Here is a 26854-nt window from a genome sequence, read left to right as displayed (position 1 = left end):
CACCTTAAATATATTCAATGACCCAGCCTCCACAGCTCTCTGGAGCAGAGAATTCCACAGATTTACAACCCTCAGAAGAAATTTCTCCTCATCTCTGTTTTAAATAGGCGGCCCCTTATTCTGAGACTATGTCCCCTAGTTTTAATTTCCCCTATCAGTGGAAATATCCTCTTTGCATCCACCTTATCGAGCCCCCCACCCCTCATTATCTTATAAGTTTCAATAAGATCACCTCTCATTCTTCTGAATTCCAATGTGTTTCAGTCCAGCCTACTCAACCTATCCTCATAAGAAAGAACTACACTGGGGAGACCAAACGCTGATTGGCTGCGCTGTCAGTCCGTAAGCATGACCCCAAGTTTTCGGTCGCCTGTCACTTTAATTCCCCGCTCTGCTCTCACTCTGATCTCGCCGTCCTCGGCCTCTTATACTGTTCCAATGAAACTCAACGTAAGCTCGAGGACCACCACCTCATCTTTCTTTTAGTCTCTTTACAGCCTTCTGGACTCAACATTGAGTTCAACAATTTGAGACCATAACCACTGCCCCTATTTTTTTTCCTGTTTTTTTCTCTTTTTCCCATGGCAGCTGTTGTTGATTCGGCATTTCCACCCTATCTAGACTCATCTTTTGTTTCTTAACTTGTCCCATTACCATCACCTTTTTGCCTTGCACCATCATCTCCTTTTGTCTCTCTAATCTCTTCTGCCTTCCACCCAATCACAGACCTTCCCCTTTTGTTCTTTCCTCCCCTCCCCAAATTCCCTGCCCCGACACTTGTTTAAAAACAAATTACATCTCTAACTTTTTCCAGTTCTGACAAATGGTCATCGACCTGAAACGTTAACTCTGTTTCTCTCTCCACAGACGCTGCCTGGCCTGCCGAGTATTTCCAGCATTTTATGTTTTTTATAATACAAAAAAGGTATATTGCCTTGTGGCAGAGACCCATGGATCACACGTGGCCTCTAAGCCCTGGAAATCTGACCTTCAAAAGATCAGGCGACTGTAATGTATTTACTCCATGGGTTCTTTGCTTAAGAATGTCTTTTGACAGATCCCACGCACCCCCCGGAGAAGGACATTGGCAGATGGAGATGTGGGCTATTAACCCAACTCCTGTCCAGCGAATGTCCTTCAAACTCTTATGCCTGGTAAAAGCCCTGTCAATTAAGGCAAGTTTATTTTTACCCCCTATTAAAACATTTTTTTTTTTAAATTCTAAAAAAATAAATTTGCCGAAAACATTCAATTTCAATTAATTTTAAATATGCAAGGTGTTTTTTAATTTATTGCATTGTGTTTCTGGGGGTACAGATATTCTCATTGATAGCAATGGGACAAATGGAGCTCCCATTATTATCACTGAGAATACTCCATGTTAATTGATGGCCCAGGCCCATGTGATCCCACACTGTGCTTACGTTCCTGGGATGAGAGAGCCCACACGCTGGGCTGCGAATGGAGGCCTCGGACCGCAACTATAGCTTCCTCCCGGCCCACCAGGTACTTTCGGAAAAACAATATTGGTCAGAGGCGTCCACCCACAGGAAGCTTCCGACCACCATTTCTGGGCCATTAACTCGGTTTCTCTCTCCACAGATGCTGCCTGACCTGCTGATTATTTCCAGCATTTTCTGTTTTTACTTAAAAAGAAAATATTTGCAAAGCTATAAGGCAATGGACTAATTGGAGAGCTCTTTCAAAGAGGCATGATGGGCAGTTACAGCAAGTAATTAGGAAGGTAAATGGAATGTTGGCCTTTATTGCAAGGGGGATGGAGTATAAAAGCAGAGAAGTCCTGCTACAGCTGTACAGTGTATTGGTGAGACCACAGCTAGTGTACTGTGCACAGTTTTGGTCTCCGTCTTCAAGGAGGGATATACTTGCATTGGAGGCTGTTCAGAGAAGGTTCGCGAGGTTGATTCCTGAGAGGAACGGGTTTTCTTATGAGGAAAGGTTGAGCAGGTTGGGCCTCTACTCATGGCAGTTTAGAAGAATGAGAGGTGATCTTTTTAAACATATAAGATTCTGAGGAGGCTTGACAGGGTAGATGCAGAGAGGATGTTTCCCCTCGTGTTTCTGTGCCGGAAGATTTCATGATAAATCTAGATGGTGTTGTTTTCATATCTTCATACACTTCCCTTAGAGAAGTCTCCGCAAGACCCTACAAATCCCCTAGGATGACAGACGCACCAACATTAGCGTCCTCAGGCCAACATCCCCACATTGAAGCACTGACCACACTCGATCAGCTCCACTGGGCAGGCCACATTGTCCGCATGCCTGACACGAGACTCCCAAAGCAAGCGCTCTACTCGGAACTCCTTCACAGCAAACGAGCCAAAGGTGGGCAGAGGAAACGTTAAAAGGACACCCTCAAAGCCTCCCTGATAAAGTGCAACATCCCCACTGATACTTGGGAGTTCTTGGCCAAAAACCGCCCTATGTGGAGAGGAAGTGCATCCGGGAGGGCGCTGAGCACCTCGAGTCTCGTCGCCGAGAGCACGCAGAAACCAAGCGCAGGCAGCGGAAAGAGCGTGCGACAAACCTGTCCCACCCACCCCTTCCCTCAACAACTATCTGTCCCACCTGTGACAGGGACTGCAGGTTCTCGTATTTGACTGTTCAAACACCGAAGGACTCATTTTAAGAGTGGAAACAAGTCTTCCTCGATTCCGAAAGACTGCCTATGATGATGATGAGCGTGAATTAGTGGAAGGGTTCGCAGTATGATCATCATTCTGGCAGGCTCCTTCCATAGCCGTAGCCCTCATTATACCAGTTGATAAGATAGTCCTTCATGGCGGGAGAGTTTCATGGGCTGCCACAAGCCATACAATGAAGAGGATGGGTGCCACCCACACTCACCGGAATCCAGTATGTGAATTCAATTCCAGAGCTGTGGTCGCCACTCGCCAGGATTGTCTGGAACGGGGTTCACTGACTGAGAGGCAAGGACGCTACCACTAGGCAAACAGCTCGCTCCAATAAATCTAATTGACTTTGAAGAACGATGTCCTGCGCATTTAATCAGTAGAATGAATGACCAGCTCGAAGCAAAAATGGCTCAAAGCAAAGGCTAAAGCTGCATTTTTGACAATGGAACAATTTGGCCCAACTAACAATTTCTGTGGGGCGGTGGTGGGTGGGGCCAGGAGAGAAGAGTTCACTCGTTATTTATTGCTGCTCCAAAAATACTTGCGTCAGGATTTCTCCGCAGGTGTCCCTCCATCACAGCTGCAAATCGGCACTGTGGCCCTGCTTCCGTGTGTTTTGCTTTGTTCTTCATTCTTGCATTCCTGAAATGCTGGACCTTCAAGGCAAAATACTCCTGCAGGCTTCTTGTATTAAAGCAAGTTTCCCATTGCTTGAAATCAAGGAGCAAATATGAAAGCAAATTACGCTTTTGTCCCACAGTTCATGCTTTGGTTCAAAAGCTGAATGATGAAAGCAAAGCTGTCAATAGACAAGAGAAATTTAGCTTTATTGAGTTAAGCAGCTTTCATTGTATTAGAAAATTTCCAAAAGGAATTTACTTGAAATATTTCAAGGTCTGTTACTTAACACACGGTTGTGAATCAGTGCATTGAGCGCGACAGAATGCAACAGATTGTCTGTGTCAGTGCAGCATCAGACAGCTATTAGTTTGTAGAGAGATAAAAAGCGAGGAAAAAGCAATACAGGTAGAAAATGCACGGAAGGAACTGTTTTAGTACGAGGCTGATTAGTTGGGGATGATGTTGGCCACAGAGTGATGAGCTGCAGATGTTCACTCAGTCGCCTATATAACGAGTTCCTCATCACAGCCAACATCTGGGTGGGAACATAAGAAATAGGAGCAGGAGTAGACCATCTGGCCCCTCGAGCCTGCTCCACCATTCAATAAGATCATGGCTGATCTGATCTTGGCCTCAACTCCATTTCCCCACCCGCTCCCCATAACCATGGACTTCCTTATCGTTCACAAATCTGTCTATTTCCACCTTAAATATATTCAATGACCCAGCCTCCACAGCTCTCTGGGGTAGAGAATTCCAAAGATTCATGACCCTCTGCGAGAAGAAGTTCCTCCTCGTGTCCGTCTTAAGTGGGAGACCCCTTATTCTAAAACCTTGCCCCCTAGTTCTAGATTCCCCCATGAGGGGAAACATCCTCTCAGCATCTACCCTGTCAAGCCCCCTCAGAATCTTATATGTTTCAATAAGATCACCTCTCATTCTTCTGAACACCAATGTGTATAGGCCCAACCTGCTCAACCTTTCCTCATAAGACAACCGTTTCATCTCCGGAATCAACCTCGTGAACTCTCTCTGAACTGCCTCCAATGCAAGTATCCTTCCTTAAATACGGAGACCAAAACTGTACGCAGTACTCCAGATGTGGCCTCACTAATACCCTGTACATCTGTAGCAGGACTTCTCTGCTTTTATACTCCATCCCCCTTGCAATAAAAGATAACATTCCATTTGCCTTCCTAATTACTTGCTGTACCTGCATACTAACTCTTTGTATTTCATGTAGAAGGACCCCCAGGTCCCTCTGTACCGCTTCCAGGGATTGCAGCAACACGGGGGGGGAGCGGGGGGGAAAAGAGTTGGAAATCGTGAAGTCCCCTGAACGGTATGCCGATGGCCTATTGCAGAACGACAGTGAGAGATGGCCGACAGCTGGTCATTCACCCTCCGTCTCAGTTGCAGAGCCATACCGTACCCCAAAAATGAAGGGGGCTGGAGGAATTTTAACAACACTCAAGAAGCTCACTACCATTCAGAGTAGCACACTTGGCCAGACCACCGCCCGGACCCGCAACCTCGACTACTGAGAAGGACAAGAGCAGCAAGATCGTGAGAACACCATCACATCCGCAATCCTCTCCAAGGCACACACCATCCTGGTGTGAACATAATGCTGGCCTTTCAAGGTTGCTGGGCAAATATCCTGCAAAACTCTGTCCATCATATTAGGAGCACCATTACAAGGTCTGCAGCATTTCAAGGGGAAGGCCCACCACTTTCTTTGAGCAACTAGGAATGGGCAATAAATTCAGCCAATCCAAAATCGCCCATATGCTCAGAACAAGTTTTTTAAAAAATATATATGTGTTTCTAGCAAAGGTTTCTGTCAAACAGTCGGGAGCAGAAACCCTGATCTTTCACCTCTGTAGTCAGGTGCTGACTCTTGCTTGGCATATTCCACCCAACTGCTGCCCAGCTGGGTAAACTTGCAGAACAATGGCCAACCCAAGGCTACTTGGGCATGCCTATATCATCTGAACCATAAGAGGGGAGCAGCTTCTTTAAGGTGCGTATGGTAACTTGAAAACATTGTATGGCACTTTCTCATGTATAACCCATCTCAGACTCTTCCTTTAGTTTTTCCACTCAAGAAAGCAGGTGATAAACTTGGAAATTGCAGTGTTAGCTCAAGAGTCCTTTTGCGAATCCTCAGATATTGAAGCAGTCCGTGTCCACATGCAACAAGACCTGGACAACAATAAGGCTTGGGCTGATAAGTGGCAGGCTACATTCGCCATTCGCACTACATATGCCAGGCAAGGACCATCTCCAACAAGAGAAAGTCTAACCACCTCCCCTTGACATTCAATGGCATTACCATCACCGAATCCCCCATCAACATCCTGGGGGTGGCCATTCAACAGAAACTAAACTGGACCAGCAGGTCAGAGGCTAGATATTCTACAGCAAGTGACTCAGCCAACTGCCCAAAGCCTTTCCACCATCTACAAGGCACTAGTCAGGAGTGTGATGGAATACTCTCCACTTGCCTGGATGAGTGCAGCTCCAACAACACTCAAGAAGCTCGACACCATCCAGGGCAAAGCAGCCCGCTTGATTTGCACCCCATTCACCACCTTAAAACATTCACTCCCTCCACCACCGGTGCACCGTGGCTGCAGTGTGTACCATCTACAAGATGTACTGCAATAACTCGCCAAGGCTTCTTTGACAGCACCTTTCAAATCCGTGACCTCTACCACCGAGAAGGACAAGGGCAGCAGGCGCATGGAAACACCATCTCTAAGTTCCCCTCCAACGTACACATCATCCTGACTTGGAAATATATCGCTGGTCTTTCACCATCGCTGGGTCAAAGTCATTGAACTCCCTCCCTAACAGCACTGTGGGAGTGCCTTTACCACACAGACTGCAGCGGTTCAAGAAAGCTGCTCACCACCACCTTCTCAAGGGCAATTAGGGATGGGCAATAAATGCTGACCTTGCCAGTGATGCCCACATCCCGTGAATGAATACATTAAAAAAAAAGGGCTTATAAAGATTATGGAGGTCACCCAAGGGTGAACACCTACATCTCTAGAAGCCAAGTGAAGAAGATTAAAAGTAATGCACAAGAGATCCCTTTTCCCAAAACAAAAAACAAATATAACTGCTGTTGCTGCAAAAATCTATAGATAGTAGAAACCGTATAGAATTGCATAGAATCTACAGCATAGACACAGACCACAGTCCAACTGGTCTATACGCCACACAAGCCTCCTCCCACTCTATAATTGGCTCTTCCCACCCTGCTCTCGTATACCTCCATTTCCTTCTCCCTCAGTGCTGCACTGCAGTATTGAGCACTTTATCTGCACTAAGGGTGGAAGTGGGGTTTGAACCCACAAGCTACTGATTCAGAAGAGATGCTACCCACAGAGCCAAGCTCATTGTGAATGTCCAAAATACCCAGTTACAATCGACCATGTTGTAATTGATGCTTTCAAACATCCTATCGAAGTGTATTTAACTAAACCTGTGTTATTTTATAGATACTTCAACCATAACCGTAATACACTGTTCAGAATTTCTTCTAAAAATATTTCCATCAGTCTCATCAATTAATTCCTACAAACTAGCAGGTCATTTAAATGTTACTCAACTACTTACCAACACTACATACTTAATGTTAATTACATCAAACGAACAGCACTTCAAAAAGGTGACATTTTAGCAGGGAAGGTTTATTATAATGCAGGAAGAAGTCATTCAGACTCGAGAAAAGGCAGGGAGATGGAGTTAACTACATGTACTCTGATCCCATTCCTCTACTCATTTCCTGCATCCTTTCAGATTCTTCTTTTACAAATTCCTATCCAATTCCCTTCTACGTTATGTTAGTCTCATCCTCAATATGCCTTTTGTAGTAACGGAACATCGGGACAGGAGTATTCAGCCCCTCGAAACATAGAAACATAGAAAATAGGTGCAGGAGTAGGCCATTCGGCCCTTCGAGCCTGCACCACCATTCAATAAGATCACGGCTAATCATTCACCTCAGTACCCCTTTCCTGCTTTCTCTCCATATCCCTTGATCTCTTTAGCCGTAAGGGCCATATCTAACTCCCTCTTGAATATATCTAACGAACTGGCATCAACAACTCTCTGCAGAAGAGAATTCCACAGGTTAACAACTCTGAAGAAGTTTCTCCTCATCTCGGTTCTAAATGGCTTACCCTTTATCATTCGACTGTGACCCCTGGTTCTGGACTCCCCCAATATCAGGAACATTCTTCCTGCATCTAACCTATCCAGTCCCATCAGAATTTTATATGTTTCTATGAGATCCCCTCGCATTCTTCTAAACTCCAGTGAATACAGGCCCAGTTGATCCAGTCTCTCCTCATATGTCAGTCCTGCCATCCCGGGAATCAGCCTGGTGAACCTTCGCTGCACTCCCTCAATAGCAAGAAAGTCCTTCCTCAGATTAGCAGATCAAAACTGCACACAATATTCCAGGTGAGGCCTCACCAAGGCCCTGTACAGCTGCAGAAAGACCTCCCTGCTCCTATACTCAAATCTCCTAGCTATGAAGACCAACATGCCATTTGCCTTCTTCACCGCCTGCTGCACCTGCATACCAACCTTCAATGACTGATGTACCATGACACCCAGGTCTCGTTGCACCTCTCCTTTTCCTAATCTGCCGCCATTCAGATAATATTCTGCCTTCATGTTTTTGCCACCAAAGTGGATAACCTCACATTTAACCACATTATACTGCATCTGCCATGCATTTGCCCACTCACCTAATCTGTCCAAGTCACCTTGCAGCCTCTTAGCATTCTCCTCACAGCTCACATCGCCACCCATCTTAGTGTCATCTGCAAACTTGGAGATATTACTCTCAATTCCTTCATCTAAATAATTCATATATATTGTAAATAGCTGGGGTCCCAGCACTGAGCTCTGCAGCACCCCACTAGTCACTGCCTGCCATTCTGAAAAGGACCCGTTTATCCCAACTCTGCTTCCTGTCTGCCAACTAGTTCTCTATCCACATCAATACATTACCCCCAATACCATGTGCTTTAATTTTGCACACCAACATCTTGTGTGGGACCTCGAGCCTGTTCCGCCATTCAATGAGATTATGGCTGATCTGTATCCCATCCCCATTCACCCGCTTTGGCTCCATATCCCTTAATACCATTGGCTAGCAAAAATCTATCGATCTCAGATTTTAAATTATAATAACATATTCCATGTTTTAATAAGCTTGCATGAAACCAAAATTCTAACTTCAATTTTCATTGTTTTAGTGAAATTCTGAATTTTGGCTTCCATTTACTAATTACTGCACACAATCTGGAGGGTGAGAAAGTTGGATCTCTAACCAGTGAACTAAGCTTAAATAAAGGAGACTATAAAGGTATGAGGGCAGAGTTGGCGAAAGTGGACTGGGAAAACAGATTAAAGTGTAGGACGGTTGATGAACAGTGGTGTACATTTAAGGATATATTTCACAACACAAGAAAAGTATATTCCAGTGAGGAGGAAAGGGTGTAAGAGAAAAGATAGCCATCCGTGGCTAACTAGAGAAATAAAGGACGGTATTCAATTAAAAACAAGGGCATACAAAGGCCAAAACTAGTGGGAGGACAGAAGACTGGGAGGGTTTTAAAAGCCAGCAAAGAATGATACAAAAAATGATTAAGAAAGGGAAGATAGACTATGAAAGTAAATTAGCACAACATTTTTAAAACTGATAGCAACTGTTTCTATAGGTATATAAAAAGGAAAAAAGTGGCTAAAGTAAATGTTGGTTCCTTAGAGGACGAGACCGGGAAATTAGTAATGGGGAACATGGACATGGCAGAAACTCTGAACAAATATTTTGTATCAGTCTTTACGGTAGAGGACACTAACAATATTCCAACAGTGGATAGTCAATGGGCTATATGCGGGGAGGAATTTAATACAATCACAATCGCTAAGGAGGTGGTACTCAGTAAGATAATGGGACTGAAGGCAGATAAGTCCCCTGGACCCGATGGCTTGCATCCTAGGGTCTTAAAAGAAGCAGCGGCAAGGATTGTAGATGCATTGCTTGTAATTTACTAAAATTCTCTGGATTCTGGGGAGGTCCCAGCAGATTGGAAAACTGCAAATGTAACGCCCCCATTTAAAAGAGGAACCAGTGAATGTGGTGTATTTGGACTTCCAGAAGGCATTTGACAAGGTGCCACATAAAAGGTTGCTGCACAAGATAAAGGTTCACAGGGTTGGGGATAATTTATTAGTGTGGATAGAGGATTGGCTAACTAAGAGAAAACAGAGAGTCGGGATAAATGGTTCATTCTCTGGTTGGCAAACAGTAACTAGTGGGGTGCCACAGGGATCAGTGCTGGGAGCCCAACTATTTACAATCTATATAAACGACTTGGAAGAAGGGACTGGGTGTAACGTAGCCAAGTTTTCAGACGATACAAAGATAGGAGGAAAAGCAATATGTGAGGAGGACACAAAAAATCTGCAAAAGGACATAGACAGGCTAAATGAGTGGACAAAAATTTGGCAGATGGAATAAAATGTTGGAAAGTGTGAGGTCATGCACTTTGACAGAAAAAAATCAAAGAGCAAGTTATTATTTAAATGGAGAAAGATTTCAAAGTGCTGCAGTGCAGTGGGACCTGGGGGTACTTGCACATGAAACACAAAAGGATAGTATGCAGGTACATAGAAAAAAACATAGAAAATAGGTGCAGGAGTAGGCCATTCAGCCCTTCTAGCCTGCACCGCCATTCAATGAGTTCATGGCTGAACATGAAACTTCAGTACCCCCTTCCTGCTTTCTCGCCATAACCCTTGATCCCCCGAGTAGTAAGGACTTCATCTAACTCCCTTTTGAATATATTTAGTGAATTGGCCTCAACTACTTTCTGTGGTAGAGAATTCCACAGGTTCACCACTCTCTGGGTGAAGAAGTTTCTCCTCATCTCGGTCCTAAATGGCTTACCCCTTATCCTCAGACTGTGACCCCTGGTTCTGGACTTCCCCAACATTGGGAACATTCTTTCTGCATCTAACCTGTCTAAACCCGTCAGAATTTTAAACGTTTCTATGAGATCCCCTCTCATTCTTCTGAACTCCAGTGAATACAAGCCCAGTTGATCCAATCTTTCTTGATAGGTCAGTCCCGCCATCCCGGGAATCAGTCTGGTGAACCTTCGCTGCACTCCCTCAATAGCAAGAATGTCCTTCCTCAAGTTAGGAGACCAAAACTGTACACAATACTCCAGGTGTGGCCTCACCAAGGCCCTGTACAACTGTAGCAACACCTCCCTGCCCCTGTATTCAAATCCCCTCGCTATGAAGGCCAACATGCCATTTGCTTTCTTAACCGCCTGCTGTACCTGCATGCCAACCTTCAATGACTGATGTACCATGACACCCAGGTCTCGTTGCACCTTCCCTTTTCCTAATCTGTCACCATTCAGATAATAGTCTGTCTCTCTGTTTTTACCACCAAAGTGGATAACCTCACATTTATCCACATTATACTTCATCTGCCATGCATTTGCCCACTCACCTAACCTATCCAAGTCACTCTGCAGCCTAATAGCATCCTCCTCGCAGCTCACACTGCCACCCAACTTAGTATCATCTGCAAATTTGGAGATACTGCATTTAATCCCCTCGTCTAAATCATTAATGTACAATGTAAACAGCTGGGGCCCCAGCACAGAACCTTGCGGCACTCCACTAGTCACTGCCTGCCATTCTGAAAAGTACCCGTTTACTCCTACTCTTTGCTTCCTGTCTGACAACCAGTTCTCAATCCACGTCAGCACACTACCCCCAATCCCATGTGCTTTAACTTTGCACATTAATCTCTTGTGTGGGACCTTGTCGAAAGCCTTCTGAAAGTCCAAATATACCACATCAACTGGTTCTCCTTTGTCCACTTTACTGGAAACATCCTCAAAAAATTCCAGAAGATTTGTCAAGCATGATTTCCCTTTCACAAATCCATGCTGACTTGGACCTATCATGTCACCATTTTCCAGATGCACTGCTATGACATCCTTAATAATTGATTCCATCATTTTACCCACTACTGAGGTCAGGCTGACCGGTCTATAATTCCCTGTTTTCTCTCTCCCTCCTTTTTTAAAAAGTGGGGTTACATTGGCTACCCTCCACTCCATAGGAACTGATCCAGAGTCAATGGAATGTTGGAAAATGACTGTCAATGCATCCGCTATTTCCAAGGCCACCTCCTTAAGTACTCTAGGATGCAATCCATCAGGCCCTGGGGATTTATCGGCCTTCAATCCCATCAATTTCCCCAAAACAATTTCCCGACTAATAAAGATTTCCCTCAGTTCCCCCTCCTTACTAGACCCTCTGACCCCTTTTATATCCGGAAGGTTGTTTGTATCCTCCTTAGTGAATACCGAACCAAAGTACTTGTTCAATTGGTCCGCCATTTCTTTGTTCCCCGTTATGACTTCCCCTGATTCTGACTGCAGTGGACCTACGTTTGTCTTCACCAACCTTTTTCTCTTTACATACCTATAGAAACTTTTGCAATCCGCCTTAATGTTCCCTGCAAGCTTCTTCTCGTACTCCATTTTCCCTGTCTTAATCAAACCCTTTGTCCTCCTCTGCTGAGTTCTAAATTTCTCCCAGTCCCCAGGTTCGCTGCTATTTCTGGCCAATTTGTATGCCACTTCCTTGGCTTTAATACTATCCCTGATTTCCCTAGATAGCCACGGTTGAGCCACCTTCCCCTTTTTATTTTTACGCCAGACAGGAATGTACAATTGTTGTACTTCATCCATGCGGTCTCTAAATGTCTGCCATTGCCCATCCACAGTCAACCCCCTAAGTATCATTCGCCAATCTATCCTAGCCAATTCACGCCTCATACCTTCAAAGTTACCCTTCTTTAAGTTCTGGACCATGGTCTCTGAAATTACTGTTTCATTCTCCATCCTAATGCAGAATTCCACCATATTATGGTCACTCTTCCCCAAGGGGCCTCGCACAATGAGATTGCTAATTAATCCTCTCTCATTACACAACACCCAGTCTAAGATGGCCTCCCCCCTAGTTGGTTCCTCAACATATTGCAAGTGATCAGGAAGTCCAATAGAATCTTGGCCTTTATTGCAAAGGGGATGGAGTATAAAAACAGGGAAGTCTTACTAGTTATACAGGATATTGGTGAGGCCACATCTGGAATACTGTGTGCCGTTTTGGTTTCCATATTTACAAAAGGATATACTTGCTTTGGAGGCAGTTCAGAGAAGGTTCACAAGGTTGATTCTGGAGATGAGGGGGTTGACTTATGAGGAAAGGTTGAGTAGGTTGGACCTCTACTCATTGGAATTCAGAAGGATAAGAGGTGATCTTATCGAAACATATAAGATTATGAGGGGGCTCGACTAAAGGTGGATGCAGAGAGGATGTTTCCGCTGATAGGGGAGACTAGACCTAGAGGGCATAATCTTAGAATAAGGGGCCACCCATTTAAAACTGAGATGAGGAGAAATTTCTTCTCTCAGAGGGTTGTAAATCTGTGGAATTCGCTGCCTCAGTGAGCTGTGGAAGCTGGGACATTGAATAAATTTAAGGCAGAAATAGAGAGTTTCTTAAACGATAAGGGGATAAGGGGTTATGGGGAGCGGGCAGGGAAGTGGGGCTGAGTCCATGATCAGATCAGCCATGATCTTATTGAATGGCACTCCTGCTCCTATTTCTTAAGTTCTTATGTTCACTGTTTAACAACAACAACTTGTATTTATATAATGCCTTTAACTTAGTAAAATATCCCAAGATGCTCTCAAAATGTTCATAATTTTGAATATATGTATTAGATTCCCTTGTAACCTTCTGTTCCAGGGAAAATTGCCCCAGTTTTTCAAACCTTTCTTCATAACTCGAACCCCTCATTCCTATTAGCAGTCTACTGAAACTTTAGCGTGCCCTTCCCATGGATCCAATATTCCTCCAATATTAGCACCCCCTAAAATCCATGCAATACTAAAACTCTCGTCAATGTTTCGCATAAATTTAACAGCGCTTCCTTGCTTTTGTGTTCAATACCCCATGTATAAAACCCAAAATCCCAGAGCTCATTCTACCCTTTGAACATCTCGGGTGGTGACATTCAACTTGGGTGGTGACATTCAACTTTGGTGGGAATGCAAAACAGCAGCCACCCATTATACACCTGCCTGATTCTCCTTTCCATTGACTTGAACATAATGGGTAGCTAGTCCAGAACAGCTCATTCTGTGCCCTTGCCACAGTTGAAGTTCAGCCCCTATATACTATACCCAAGTGTCTCTTTTCTTGGACACTTAACATGCATCAAGTTATCAAGGCAGACCAGGAATTTAATGAGAACTCACCATAAAACAGGAATACTCGGGTCATGTGATGATCTTGATAGGTCCTATTTATGGTAAAGAAACAGGTGTCTGTTGCACACTGGCCCAATCGGCCTAATTCGCCGGTCAGAGGCGACCACCAAAGAATAATGGGATGTTGGATGTCCACGTCAGAAATTCTCTCCACACTGTTCAGCAAATCATGTGTTTCTTTAACAGGACTCCAAACCTCCAGTTCATCGCTGCGCAGATTCTCACTTTTCACTTTCTTCTTTTCAAATTGCCCCAGTTCAACCACCACCTGCAGATATGAACACTCAAGTCATGCAAAGCTTTGCGTTGGTGCAACAGTTTTAAATTACATGCAGTAATGAATAACACACTTTGGCAGGGGAGAGGAATAATCTCCCTCCCTCTCCTGGCAAGCAGTTCAAAGTACTAACATACCTAACACACTTCCCACTAGCAGCCTTTCTACAGTGGAAATTTGCTACAAGAATACTGAATTATAGACTAGTAAAGGCATTTCAGATTGAGATGGTGAAGATAGTTTTCCTAAAACGCACTTATAGACACATTTCTGAGCACATCCATGCCTGCAACTAAACACACACATTCTCCTATGTCCTTTTCCATACTAAGCAGCAACCTATTTCTTCCACTGTTTTTACATCAAGCAAATTGTGTTCTGGGTTATTTCCATAACAACCAACAGCCTCAGGGTCACCATTGACCAGAAGCTTAATTGGACCAGCCACATAAATACTGTGGCTACAAGAACAAGAAAGAGGCTGGGTATTCTGCAGCGAATGTCTCACCTCCTGACTCCCCAAAGCCTTTTCACCATCTAAGGCACTAGTCAGGAATGTGATGGAATACTCTTCACTTAGCTGGATGAGTGCAGCTCCAACAACACTCAAGAAGCTTGACACCATCCAGGACAAAGTAGCTCGCTTGATTGGCACCCCATCCACCACCTTAAACATTCACTCCCTCCACCACCGACGCACTGTGGCTGCAGTGTGTACCATCTACAAGATGCACTGCAGCAACTCGCCAAGGTTTCTTCAACAGCACCTCCCAAACCCGCGACCTCTATCACCTAGAAGGACAAGGGCAGCAGGCACATGGGAACACCACCACCTCCAAGTTCCCCTCCAAGTCACACATCATCCGGACTTGAAAATATGTCACCGTTCCTTCATCGTCGCTTGGTCAAAATCCTGGAACTCCCTCCCTAACAGCACTGTGGGAGTACCTTCACCACACAGACTGCAGTGGTCCAAGAAAGCGGCTCACCACCACCTTCTCAAGGGCAAGTAGGGATGGGCAATAAATGCTGGCCTTGCCAGCGATGCCTACGTTCCATGAACAATTTAAAAAAAATTTAAGTCTCCTTTTTTCTTTTACGTGGACATGTTAGCCTGACACAACCCCTTACCAGGAGGATCAGCTAGATACAATGGGGATGGGGGGTGGGGGCACTGAGCTGCCATTGGACGAGAGTACCCCTGCTGGCTGTCAGTCACAGGCCACATCTCTGATCACCTGATTGTCGGAGCTGTCTGGAGTGAAGCTCTAGTCCTTAACCTTCCAACACAAGAGGCATGAATACGGCCACTGAACCAAGGCTCGCTCCTAAAATACACCATATATAATGATAACTAAAGTTTATGTTAAAAAATGTGAACTTTCGCTTACTAAAGGGCTCGTGTTTAATTTCTTACTCTGACTAGCTAATGCAATGCATTGCTTTTGAATGAGCGCAGATAGAAACCAAATTTCTTTTCACCGTATCTTATAAATATTTAAATCATGTTTAAGCAACTCATAAGAACCAGTATGAGCAGACACCACATTGAAACCTATCCAAACCCCTAGGATTTTACACATAATGTGCGTTAAATTCCTACCATCTGCGATATTGTACATAGAAAAGTTGGATATTGGCAACCAATTACAATCTTTGTTAAGCCGTATTGTATGATATCTGGAGTACTGCATGCAGTTTTGGTTTCCATATTTACGAAAGGATATACTTGCTTTGGAGGCAGTTCAGAGAAGGTTCACTAGGTTGATTCCGGAGATGAGGGAGTTGACTTATGAGGAAAGGTTAAGTAGGTTGGGCATCTACTTATTGGAATTCAGAAGAATGAGAGGTGATCTTATCGAAACGTATGAGATTATGAGGGGGCTTGACAAGTTGGATGCAGAGAGAATGTTTCCACTGATGGGGGAGACTAGAACTAGGGGGCATGATCTTAGAATAAGGGGCCACCCATTTAAAACAGAGATGAGGAGAAATTTCTTCTCAGAGGGTTGTAAATCTGTGGAATTCGCTGCCTCAGAGCTGTGGAAGCTGGATAAATTGAATAAATTTATCCATTCAATAATGGATTGAATAAATTTAAGACAGAAATGGACAGTTTCTTAATCGATAAGGCAATAAGGGGTTATGGGAAGCGGGCGAGGAAGTGGATCTGAGTCCATGATCAGATCAGCCATGATCGTATTAAATGGCAGAGCAGGCTCGAGGGGCCATATGGCCTACTCCTGCTCCTATTTCTTATGTTCTTATGTTATTGGTCTGTTCATCAGTTTGACATTCAGCCTGTGCCGACATACCCATATGTCTTTCCATCTGCGCCCTTAATCTTCTTGAAGCAACATTTGTTCCTCTTTGTCAAATAACAATGAGATAAAGGTTGATGCTGGCCCTCAATATCAACAGAGGCCTATTGAAAATCAGTCATCCCAGAAACAGTGTGCTGGGAATGGTGAACACTGGAACATGCACAGAACATCCCAATCCATGAGTATGGAATGAAGATCAAAGTAGCAACCATATTTGACATGTCAGCCGTGGCTCAGTGGGTAGCACCCTTGCCTCTGAGTCAGAAGGTCGTGGGTTCAAGTCACACTCCAGAGACTGGAGGACATAAATCTAGGCGGACACTCCAGTGCAGTGCTGAGGGAATCATGCCCTATCGGAGGTGCCATCTTTCGGAAGAGACATTAAACCGAGGCCCCGTCTGCTCTCTCAGGTGGACGTAAAAGATCCCATGGCACTATTTTGAAGAACAACAGGGGAGTTATCCCTGGTGTCCTGGCCAATATTTCTCCCTCAATCAACATCTTAAAATAAATTATCTGGTCATTACCACATTGCTGTTTGTGGGAGCTTGCTGTGCACAATTTTGGCTGCCCCATTTCCTACATTACAATAGTGACTACAGTCCAAAAGTACTTCATTGGCTGTATAGCACTTTGGGACATCCGATATTTGTTAAAAGCACCATATAAATGCAAGTCTTAAATTTCCTTTTCAATTTTACTATTTTCAAAAAATAGTTGCACACATTTACATATTTTCACCGACTCACACAGAAGTGTGGTTAGCCTACTGGTCACAACTAAACTCTGGACAACAATGCAGCTCTGAAATTAAATACTTTATTATACTCACATGCAACTGGAAACAATTAATATGGGATTTTGACAGCAACAAAAAAAACTCAAAGTAATGCAAGATAAAACTTGATGCTTCTGTTAAACAGACCATCAGTTCTTTCTTTCAATTCACTTACATTTGGATGGGCTGAACTGGATTTTTCTAGACAAGATAAAAGCCACATTTCCTTACAATCCCAAGCGAATCAATTTAGCCTGTAATTGTTGAGACCATTTAACTTGTTACAATATGTTGACAGAAATAATCCCACCAAATCAGGTTTTAATCGTTTCCAACAAATGCCCATCACACAAGGTCGCAGTAGTCAGCAAGTTATATTGGATAACAAATTAACAAGCCCCCAAGGATTGACTATTCAAAGTAAGAATTGTAAGTATTTCAGAAAGTTTTTTTTTTTTTTAAACTGTTGCATGTACAATACCCATATTCATTGCTTCAAAAAGAGTCAAAAGGATTCCAAACAACATACACAAATACACTCACACACAGTCCTGGGCAGGATTTGGACTTGAGGCCTTAAACAGAGTGTGCATAGGGAGCTTTATTCCCAATTACTGGAATGCACGTTCAAGAAGATTGTTTCGATCAAGCTATCGCACTCTCTACATTATAACCTCGTGTCACCTTGTGCAATAGAGGGTATTAAAGACTTGAAATCATTGCTCAATAAGAATTGGAGCATTACCAAGGAACAGCCTTTTCCTCAACACTGGATCAGCAGAATATCTAAAAGCTTTGCCTCAATTACTAAATCTGCTGTGTCAAAATCTGGCGAGCTCAATTTCTAATCTGATGGACAGGTGGTCCCAAGACACTTCACAGAGGCGTGCAGACAGAAAACTTCAGAGGAGACATTGTGGATAGAGTGGTGGTGGCAGAGAGTTTTTAAAGGAGGGTCTTGGTATGAGATTTAGGGATGAAATTCCAAAAGCATGGGGCTGAGGGGGCTAAAGGCAAAACCACCAAGGGGAGGGGAGGGGGGAGGAGAGCGAGGCGTACACAAAAGGTCAGAGTCAGAGTTTGGAGGAGGGGTTGCCAGGCTGGAGGAGGTTACGTAAATAGGGAGGGGCGAGGCCAGGAAGGTATGTAAATAAGAATTTTAAATCTGTGGCGCTAACGGACTGCGAGCCAATGTAGGTTAGTGAGGGCAGAGGTGATGGCTAAGCCAGGTTGGTGCGAGATAGGATGCAGGCAACTGAGTTTTGGGTAAGCTGAAGTTTATGGTGGGTGGAAGATGGGAGGTGGGCCTGCATAGCATTCGAATTGTCGAGTCAGGATGAGGGTTTCAGCAGGTGTGCTGAGGTAGGGACGGAAGCGGGTGACGTTACAGAGGGGGAAGTAGACAGTCTTTGTGATGGCGAGCATGTGGGGTCAGAAGCTCAGCTCAAAGTAAATGGAACGGAAGGCTGAGATGGCGAACAATCTGGATCAAAATGAGGCAATGGCTGGGCAGGGGAATGGAATCAGTGGCAAAGGCAGAGAGTTTGTAGACGAAGCTTAAAACAATGGCTCTGGTGTTCCCAATGTTCCAAATAGTGTCTGGATACGACTGGATGTCGGACCAAGCAGTCGGACAACAGAGAGGCAACGGAGGGTCAAGGGAGGGTGTCATCAACGTACATGTGGAACTTGGCTCCATGACTGCGGGAGACATTGCAAATGAGAAGAATGCCGATGAGGAAGAGGAGTTGGCTAAGGATAGCTCCTTGAGGGAGGGGGGGGGGAATCTGGAGGCAAGGCTGCGAGGGCAGGAAGAGAAGCCATTGCTGGAGATGCTCTGGCTATGATCGGATGGGTAAACATGGAAAAAGGCGACGGCAGTCCAATTGATCCGGGCTACGGAAGAGAAGCGTTGGAGGAGGACGGTGTGGCTGATCATGTCAAAGACTGGAGCAAGGTCGAAAAGGAATCATGCACCTTGGTCACGGTCACAGAGAACATCATGTGTGATTATGGTGAGCGCTGCTTCAGTGATGTGGTGGATCAGAAATTTGATTGGAGAGATTCAAACATGGAGTTGCAGGAAAGGGAGTGGGGGGGGGGCACAGATTTTGGAACACCACCATGCTCAGGAACTTTCAGAGGAAAGAGAAGTTGTGAGGACAGAGGGGTTAAAGGTGTCCTTTTTTGAGGGGGGTGATAAAGGCAATGGTTTTCAAAGGAGGAGCCTAGCAGCTGAGGAGAAGGAACCATTTACGACAGATTTAAGTCTGGATGGAATTGGAGTTCATGCAAGAATTAAATATTGCCCTGCTGTTAAAATACGCTCTTTTACTGACTGAGAATCGAAGACGCTGTGTCGAATTGGACTGATCTCGGATTTAAAAACATGCACCACGCTATCCATAACTCCACAGATTTTTTTTTTTTTAAAAAGTACATTTCAGAATGGGAGTGTTTCAGGGCTTCTAACTTCAGTCATGCAAAAAGAGAGATTGGGAAAAGATACAAAAGGTTTCCCCCGAGAAAGAACGAAGAGAAAACAAATAATGAATATTGCTCTAACTAGTTGAGCATCTATTATTTTTAACATAGTACCCAACAATAGCTTATATTTAGTCTGGATTCTCAAAAGTCCCCGACATCACGACTAGCCATAATGGGAGACCAGTAAATTCTCCCAGAGACGGAAAGGAAGCACTCTTTCACCAAGCCAAATACAGGAAGCTCAACGCTGAAACTACCTTCTGCAACTCTACTAAAGCACCTCAAAGGCAATTACAGAGGGAAGTGCAAACTGCAGCCAGTCACCGTTTTCTACACTATAGCTGCTTCATGCTGACTGCAAGGTGGTGTTTTTTGAGGGTCATGGACAAGCAAGGTAAAGTTCATAACTCACACTACAGTATGTGTAAGCACATGGCTGCCTTTGCTCCAACATTGCTCTGCGCCATTAAATTCAAACTCCAGGATAGAGTTCATCCTCTCGTCCATCATCCCCACATTAAAGAAACCGATGTTCGTTAAACCAAAAAGACCATCTCACCACATCATCATCATAGGCAGTCCCTCGGAATCGAGGAAGACTTGCTTCCACTCTAAAAATGAGTCCTTGGGTGGCTGAACAGTTCAATATGAGAACCACAGCCCCCGTCACAGGTGGAACAGATAGTCGTTGAGGGAAGGGGTGGGCAGGGAGTCTGGTTTGCCGCACGCTCTTTCCGCTGCCTGCGCTTGGTTTCTGCACGCTCTCGGCGATGAGACTCAAGGTCCTCAGCGCCCTCCTGGATGCACTTCCTCCACTTAGGGTGGTCTTTGGCCAGGGACTCCCAGGTGTCGGTGGGGATGTTGCACTTTATCGGGGAGGCTTTGAGGGTGTCCTTGTAACGTTTTCTCTGCCCACCGTTGGCTCGTTTGCCGTGAAGGAATTCAGAGTAGAGCGCTTGCTTTGGGAGCCTCGTGTCTGTCATGCGAACGATGTGACCTGCCCAGCGGAGCTGATCAAGTGTAGTCAATGCTTCAATGCTGGGGATGTTGGCCTTGTCGAGGACGCTACCTTTGGTGCGTCTGTCCTCCCAGGGGATTTGTAGGATCTTGCGTATAGAGAGTGTGACCACCTTGAATAGCTAGACCTTTCCAGTTTAAACAGAAAGCTTCCTTGCCTTAATGACACAGCAGTGCGGTAACTAGGATATCGATGAACCACTTGAATGCAGTGATCATATTTGTAGATGGCACTAAACTCGGAAAATGGACAACACACGTACTCCATGAAGATAAGGACCGAATGTAGAACTTTAATACGAGGACTAAACTCTACATGTCCTGATCCATTTATCCTTCTCCATCTAACCTCACTTCACCTGAAACTAGCCATGATCTTGACACCCTGTGTAAATTATAAAATTAAATGGATATCCTGGTGGTTTTATAGTAGGGATTGGAGGAAGAAATTTCAGATAACATTTATCTTCTGGGAAACTTTTCTCCCTCAGATCATCAAATAACTTGATAGGAGTTCATAAGAACATAAGAAACAGGAGCAGGAGTAAGCCGTACGGTCCCTCGAGCCTTCTCTGCCATTCAATAAGATCATGGCTGATCTAATCATGGACTCAGCTCCACTACCCCGCCCGCTCCCCATGACCCCTTAAGCCATTATCGTTTAAGAAACTGTCTATTTCTGTCTTAAATTTATTCAATGTCCCAGCTTCTACACCTCTATGAGGCAGCGAATTCCACAGATTAACAACCTTCAGAGAAGAACTTTCTCCTCATTTCTGTTTTAAATGGGTGGCGCCTTATTTTAAGATCATGCCCTCTAGTTCGAGTCTCCCCCATCAGTGGAAACATCCTCGCTGCATCCACCTCATCAAGCCCCCTCATAATCTTATACGTTTCGATAAGATCACCTCTCATTCTTCTGAATTCCAATGAGTAGAGGCCCAACCTCATAAGTCAACCCCCTTATCTCCGGAATCAACCTAGTGAACCTTCTCTGAACTGCCTCCAAAGCAGGTATATCCTTTCGTAAATACGGAAACCAAAACTGCACGCAGTGTTCCAAGTGTGGCCTTATCAATACCTTACATAGCTGTAGCAGACTTCCCTGCTTTTATACTCCAGAAGGAGGTCCACTAAATGGACTAAATAGCTTTTCTTGTTCTGTCCTTCTCTGGACCGCTAAGAAACAGCACAGCCCAAGGAGATTAATCCAGAGCACTGCACAATTTGAAGCTGTGTAGGCAGAGCCTACGCAATCTCCATTAATTAGTAACCTTTGATAAACCAGTCAGCAACAGTTAGAATCATAGAATCATGCAGTACAGAAGATCATTCTGCCCATCGAGTCTTTGAAAGAGCTATCCAATTAGTCCCACTTCTCCTATCGCCCTTCAAATGTCTCCATTTCAAGTATTTATCCAATTCCCTCTCGAAAATTATTGAATCTGCTTTCACCACCCTTTCAAGCAATGCATTCCAGATCATAACTACTAGCTGTGTAAAAAAAGGTTCTCATTTCACCGCACCAGCCCCCCCACCCACCCACCCCCTCAAACCCCCGAGATTTTGTTTTAAACCAATTCGTGTTACTGACTTTTATTCATGCACATCTCACCAAAATGGAGAACTAGCGACGAAATCACAGGGCAAGTCACACTTTACTGGTCCTGGTGCAGTAGCAGTGAGCAACTACGAGAAAAAGACTTTGCTCATGTAAGAAACGACTAACAGTATTAATGGGGTCGTTCAAGAGCTTCGCCACTGAGCTCCTAGTGCCATCTCTAAATAGTGTGGCACCAATGTTATAGCATTGCTACTTTCATTCACCATCCCATTCACCCTCTGAACGCTCTGTCCTCAGCCTCCTACACTGTTCCAATGAAGCTCAATGTAAATGTAAAAACATAAGAATTAGGAGCAGGAGTAGGCTATGGAACCCCTCGAGCCTGCTCCACCATTCAATACGATCATGGCTGATCTTCAACATCAACTCCACTTAAGGAACAGCACCTTATCTTTCGATCAGGCACTTTACAGCCTTCTGGCCTCAACATTGAGTTGCTCCCATTTTGTCAGACAGCAAATGTCAATAATGGTTGCGATGTAACCATTTATGCCGCCTCTGGACCCATCTTTTCTTCTCGCCCTCCATAACACTGCACGACTCCAGCCCTTCCTCAGCTCATCTACTGCTGAAGCCCTCGTCCATGCCTTTGTTACCTCTAGACTTGACTACTCTAATGCACTCCTGGCTGGTCTCCCACATTCTACCCAATGTAAACTTGAGGTCATCCAAAACTCGACAGCCCGTGTCCTAACTCACACCAAGTCCCGCTCACCCATCACCCCTGTGCTCACCCACCTACATTGACTTCTGGTTAAGTCACACCTCAATTTCAAAATTCTCATCCTTATTTTCAATCCCTCCATGGCCTGACCCCTCCCTGTAATCTCTTTCAGCCACATAACCTCCACCGAGATGTCTGCACTCCTCTAATTCTGCCCTCTTGAGCATCCCCGATTATAATCGCTCAACCATTGGTGGCCGTGCCTTTTGTTGCCTAGGCCCCAAATTCTAGAACTCCCTGCCTAAACCTCTCCTCCTCTCTACACCTCTATCCTCCATTAAGACGCCCCTTAAAACCTACCTCTTTGACCAAGCTTTTGATCATCTGCCTTAATTTCTTCTTATGTGACTCGGTGTCAAATATATTTGGTTTGTCTTATAATGCCTTGAGACGTTTTAATACATTAAAGGCGCTATATAAATACAGAAAATGCTGGAAATCTCAGCTAAGATTTCTGGCATTTTCTGTTTTTATTTCAGATGCCAGCATCCGCAGTATTTTGCTTTTGTGCTATATAAATACAAGATGGTTGTTGTTGTCCTATTACCACTCTCTTTTGCCTTGCACTATCATCCCCATTATCGCAGATCTTTCCTAATGTTGTTTCCTCACCCTGCCCCCCATACCCCTCACTTTCCCTTGCTTTAAAACTGTTGCATCTCTAACTGCTTCCAATTCCGATGAAAGGTCACCGACCTGAAAGGTTAACTCTCTTTCTCTCTCCACAGATGCTGCCTGACCTGCTGAGTGTTTCTCAATCTTTTCTGTTTTGTATTTCAAATTTCCAGCATCCGCAGTATTTCAAATTTCCAGCATCCGCAGTATTTCGCTGTGGTTATGGCATTGCAGATAGCCATAGTACAACTTTGTTATATGCTGGTACGGGAAAAGAAAGTTAATGGCAGCAATAAAAGGTTACGCTACATTTTAGATATATACCGGGAGGAAGAGAGTGGGATTGGAAGAAGATCCATCAGCTGTAAACTACAGGATCAGCGACAGGAGGCAGGAACTGGTAGAGGTTGCTCAGGGAGAAAGGAAAGCCAGGAAGAAATACTGTAGGGTATAGCCTGCAAGAAGAGAGCAAAATAAAAGCAATATGAATCATCTACAGCAACTACAGTAACATCTAGTTAACACCACAACTATACACAGCAAAATAAATGTTTCTGTTACAGAGCTCAAAGTTGATTTACATGGGGAAAAAAGAAGAATTAAGCAAGCAATGTCATTCTAATTTGCAAATACCGTATCACTAACAGGTTCAAAAACTTCAGATCTGGGGTTTTTTTCCCCCCCACACCCATACAATGAACCAAGTACGTAGATCAGTGGGTAGCACACTCGCGTCAGAGTCAGAAGGTTGTGGGTTCAAGTGCCACTCCAGGGACTGGAGTACAAAAATCTAGGCTGACACCTGCGTGCAGTGCTGAGGGAGCACTGCACCGTCAGACATACCGTCTTTCGGATAAGGCGTTAAATCGAGGCCCTGTCTGCTGTCTCAGGTGGACGTAAAAGATCCCATGGCACTATTTCAAAGAAGAGCAGGGGAGTTATCCTCGGTGTCCTGGCCAATATTTATCCCTCAATCAACATAACAAAAACATATTATCTGGTCATCACATTGCTGTATGTGGGAGTTGTTGTGCGCAAATTGGCTGTTGCGTTTCCCACATTACAACAGTGGCTACACTCTAAAAAGTACATCATTGTAAAGTGCTTTGAAACGTCCGATGGTCGTGAAAGGCGCTATATAAATGCAAGTCTTTCTTTTTCCTAATGTAAGAGACGAGAGGTCTGCTGCTTCATAGCAAACAGAAAAGGTAATGAGAGAATGAGGCCATTTTTATAGTTCAATGAAGATCATCTCACATGATTTACTCCCATAAAAGACAATTGCATCCCATTTATATTCAGAGGTTCAACAACTTTTCTATTATAAAGTAAAATGGACATTGAAATTCTGAATTGGATTGAATAGACTGTTTACCTGAAAAGGTCAGTTAACTTTAAAGATTGATGCAGTGACATGTTAAATTAATGGGAAACCTTTGAATGAAAAAGGGGGTGTACCGTGACCTTTCTTGTGCTTTCCAGCTAAGTCCTGTATACCTTTTGTATGAAGCATTTCTGTATTGGCAATTCTGTATTAGTATTTAAAAACGATAAACAAAGTTAGCAAAGTTAAACCACCAAGCATTATTCATAAAGACCAAGCATTTTTGCATATCAATAATAGTCACAATCTTACATCTGCACACTCTTCCAATCAACTTTTACCATCATAAAATGCTGTGTCCACTTTTATAATGGAAAGTGCCTGTGTGGACCTGTCCACAGTGACAACCACAGACACTGCCTGACCTGCTGAGTGTTTCCAGCATTTTCTGTTTTTATTACACTTGGAAAATTAATTCATTGGCTGTAATTCACTTTGTGATGTCCTGAAGACCCCTTTTGGCTAGTCTTTTCCCACTGTCCAGGGCCCCAAACACTCCTTCCAGGTGAAACAGTGATTTACTTGTAATTCTTTCAATTTAATATACTGTATTCGCTGCTCACGATGTGGTCTCCTCTACATCTGAGAGACCAAACGTAGATTGGGTGACCGCTTTGCTGAACACCTCCGTTCAGTCCGTAAGCGTGACCCCGTGCTTCCGGTTCCTTGTCACTTTATTTCTCCGCTCCACTCTGACATCTCCGTCTTCGGTCTCCTTCACTGTTCCAATGAAGCTCGACGCAAGCTCGAGGAGCAGCACCTCATCTTTCAATGAGGCACTTTACAGCTCTCTGGACTCAACATCGAGTTCAACAATTTCAGACCATAACCTAACTTGTGCCATTACCATCTCAATTTGGCCCATCATTCCTTGTGTCTCAAATTTATCTTGCCTTCCACCCTATCGCAGACCTTGCTTTTTGTTCTTTCCTCCCCCACGCACTTCCTTAAGAAGCTGTTACATTTCAAACTTTTGCCTGTTCTAAGGGTCATCAACCTGAAACAACCCCGTTTCTCTCTCCACAGATACTGCCTGACCCGCTGAGATTTCCAGCAGTTTCTGTTTCTATACAAATGCCAGTCCTTTCTTGAATTGCACCCACCCAGTAGTGGATGGGCTGCAACGCCATCACTGGCAGGAAGGTGCAAATACAGCGTGACAAGTTTACATAGGCAGTTTGCATTATAAATGTGGAGAGGGATTTAAAATGCAAATACAGAAGTGGGGGAAGAGAACAGATGACTTTAAAATGAAGTACACTTGGGCAGTGGAACTCCCCTCTGTGCCAGATGATGTGAACAGATGCAGGAGATACCTGGAGCAGAGTCCTGCCTGAACAATAGGGGCAAGCGGCTGGCTATGTGCACAATGGGGACCAAGCAGTTCAGCAGCCCCGGAGCGAGAGCAGCAAGTGGGGATTGAAAGCACCTAACCTGCAGGGTGGCAATGAGAAACAGCAGGGCGCAGCAGCACAAGCAATGCAACCAGAGGCGCCTCAGCCCGGTCCTGCCTCCGCGGCGCCGCTCTCCCCTCGGCCGCGGCACCTCTTCCATTCCGTCACAAAGTAACCAAAAAACAGGAGGATTCCACGCTCGTCTACCCCGACACCATTGGCTCGTTCCGCCCGCAACACGGGAATCCCCCTTTGTGATGTCACGCCGCGCTGCGCCGCAGAGTGGCTGTGCAGACTGTCAATCATCAGCTTCTCTCCCCCACCTTCAGCCTGCGCTGTCACAGACTCTCCTCTCCCCCTCAACTACAGGAGTGAGTTAGGGGCTGTTTACTGCCTCCCCTCCTCCATCCCTCCCTCAACTGCAGGCGTGACTTAGGGGCTGGTTACTGCCTCCACCCTCCAACCCTCCTTCAACTGCAGGAGTGAGTTAGGGGCTGGTTACTGCCCCCCTCCACCCCTCCCTCAACTGCAGGAGTGAGTTCGGGGCTGGTTACTGCC

General features: G+C 44.7%; 1 protein-coding gene across 1 annotated transcript in view; it reads right to left on the bottom strand.

The window, feature by feature from the left end:
- Positions 1-26456, bottom strand: part of fut10 (fucosyltransferase 10) — a 74323-nt gene extending 47867 nt beyond the window's left edge. Inside the window, exons 1-2 of the mRNA XM_070862530.1 lie at positions 26337-26456; positions 13661-13940 (exon numbers count right to left, since the gene is read on the bottom strand). Of these exons, the coding sequence (XP_070718631.1) occupies positions 13661-13940; positions 26337-26456 (400 nt within the window). The remainder of the gene's footprint in view (positions 1-13660; positions 13941-26336) is intronic.
- Positions 26457-26854: the final 398 nt, after the last annotated feature.

The sequence above is a fragment of the Pristiophorus japonicus genome, chromosome 2 (assembly GCF_044704955.1).
Source record: "Pristiophorus japonicus isolate sPriJap1 chromosome 2, sPriJap1.hap1, whole genome shotgun sequence".
Lineage (NCBI taxonomy): Eukaryota > Metazoa > Chordata > Chondrichthyes > Pristiophoridae > Pristiophorus > Pristiophorus japonicus.
This window is presented reverse-complemented; position numbering and strand designations above follow the sequence as displayed.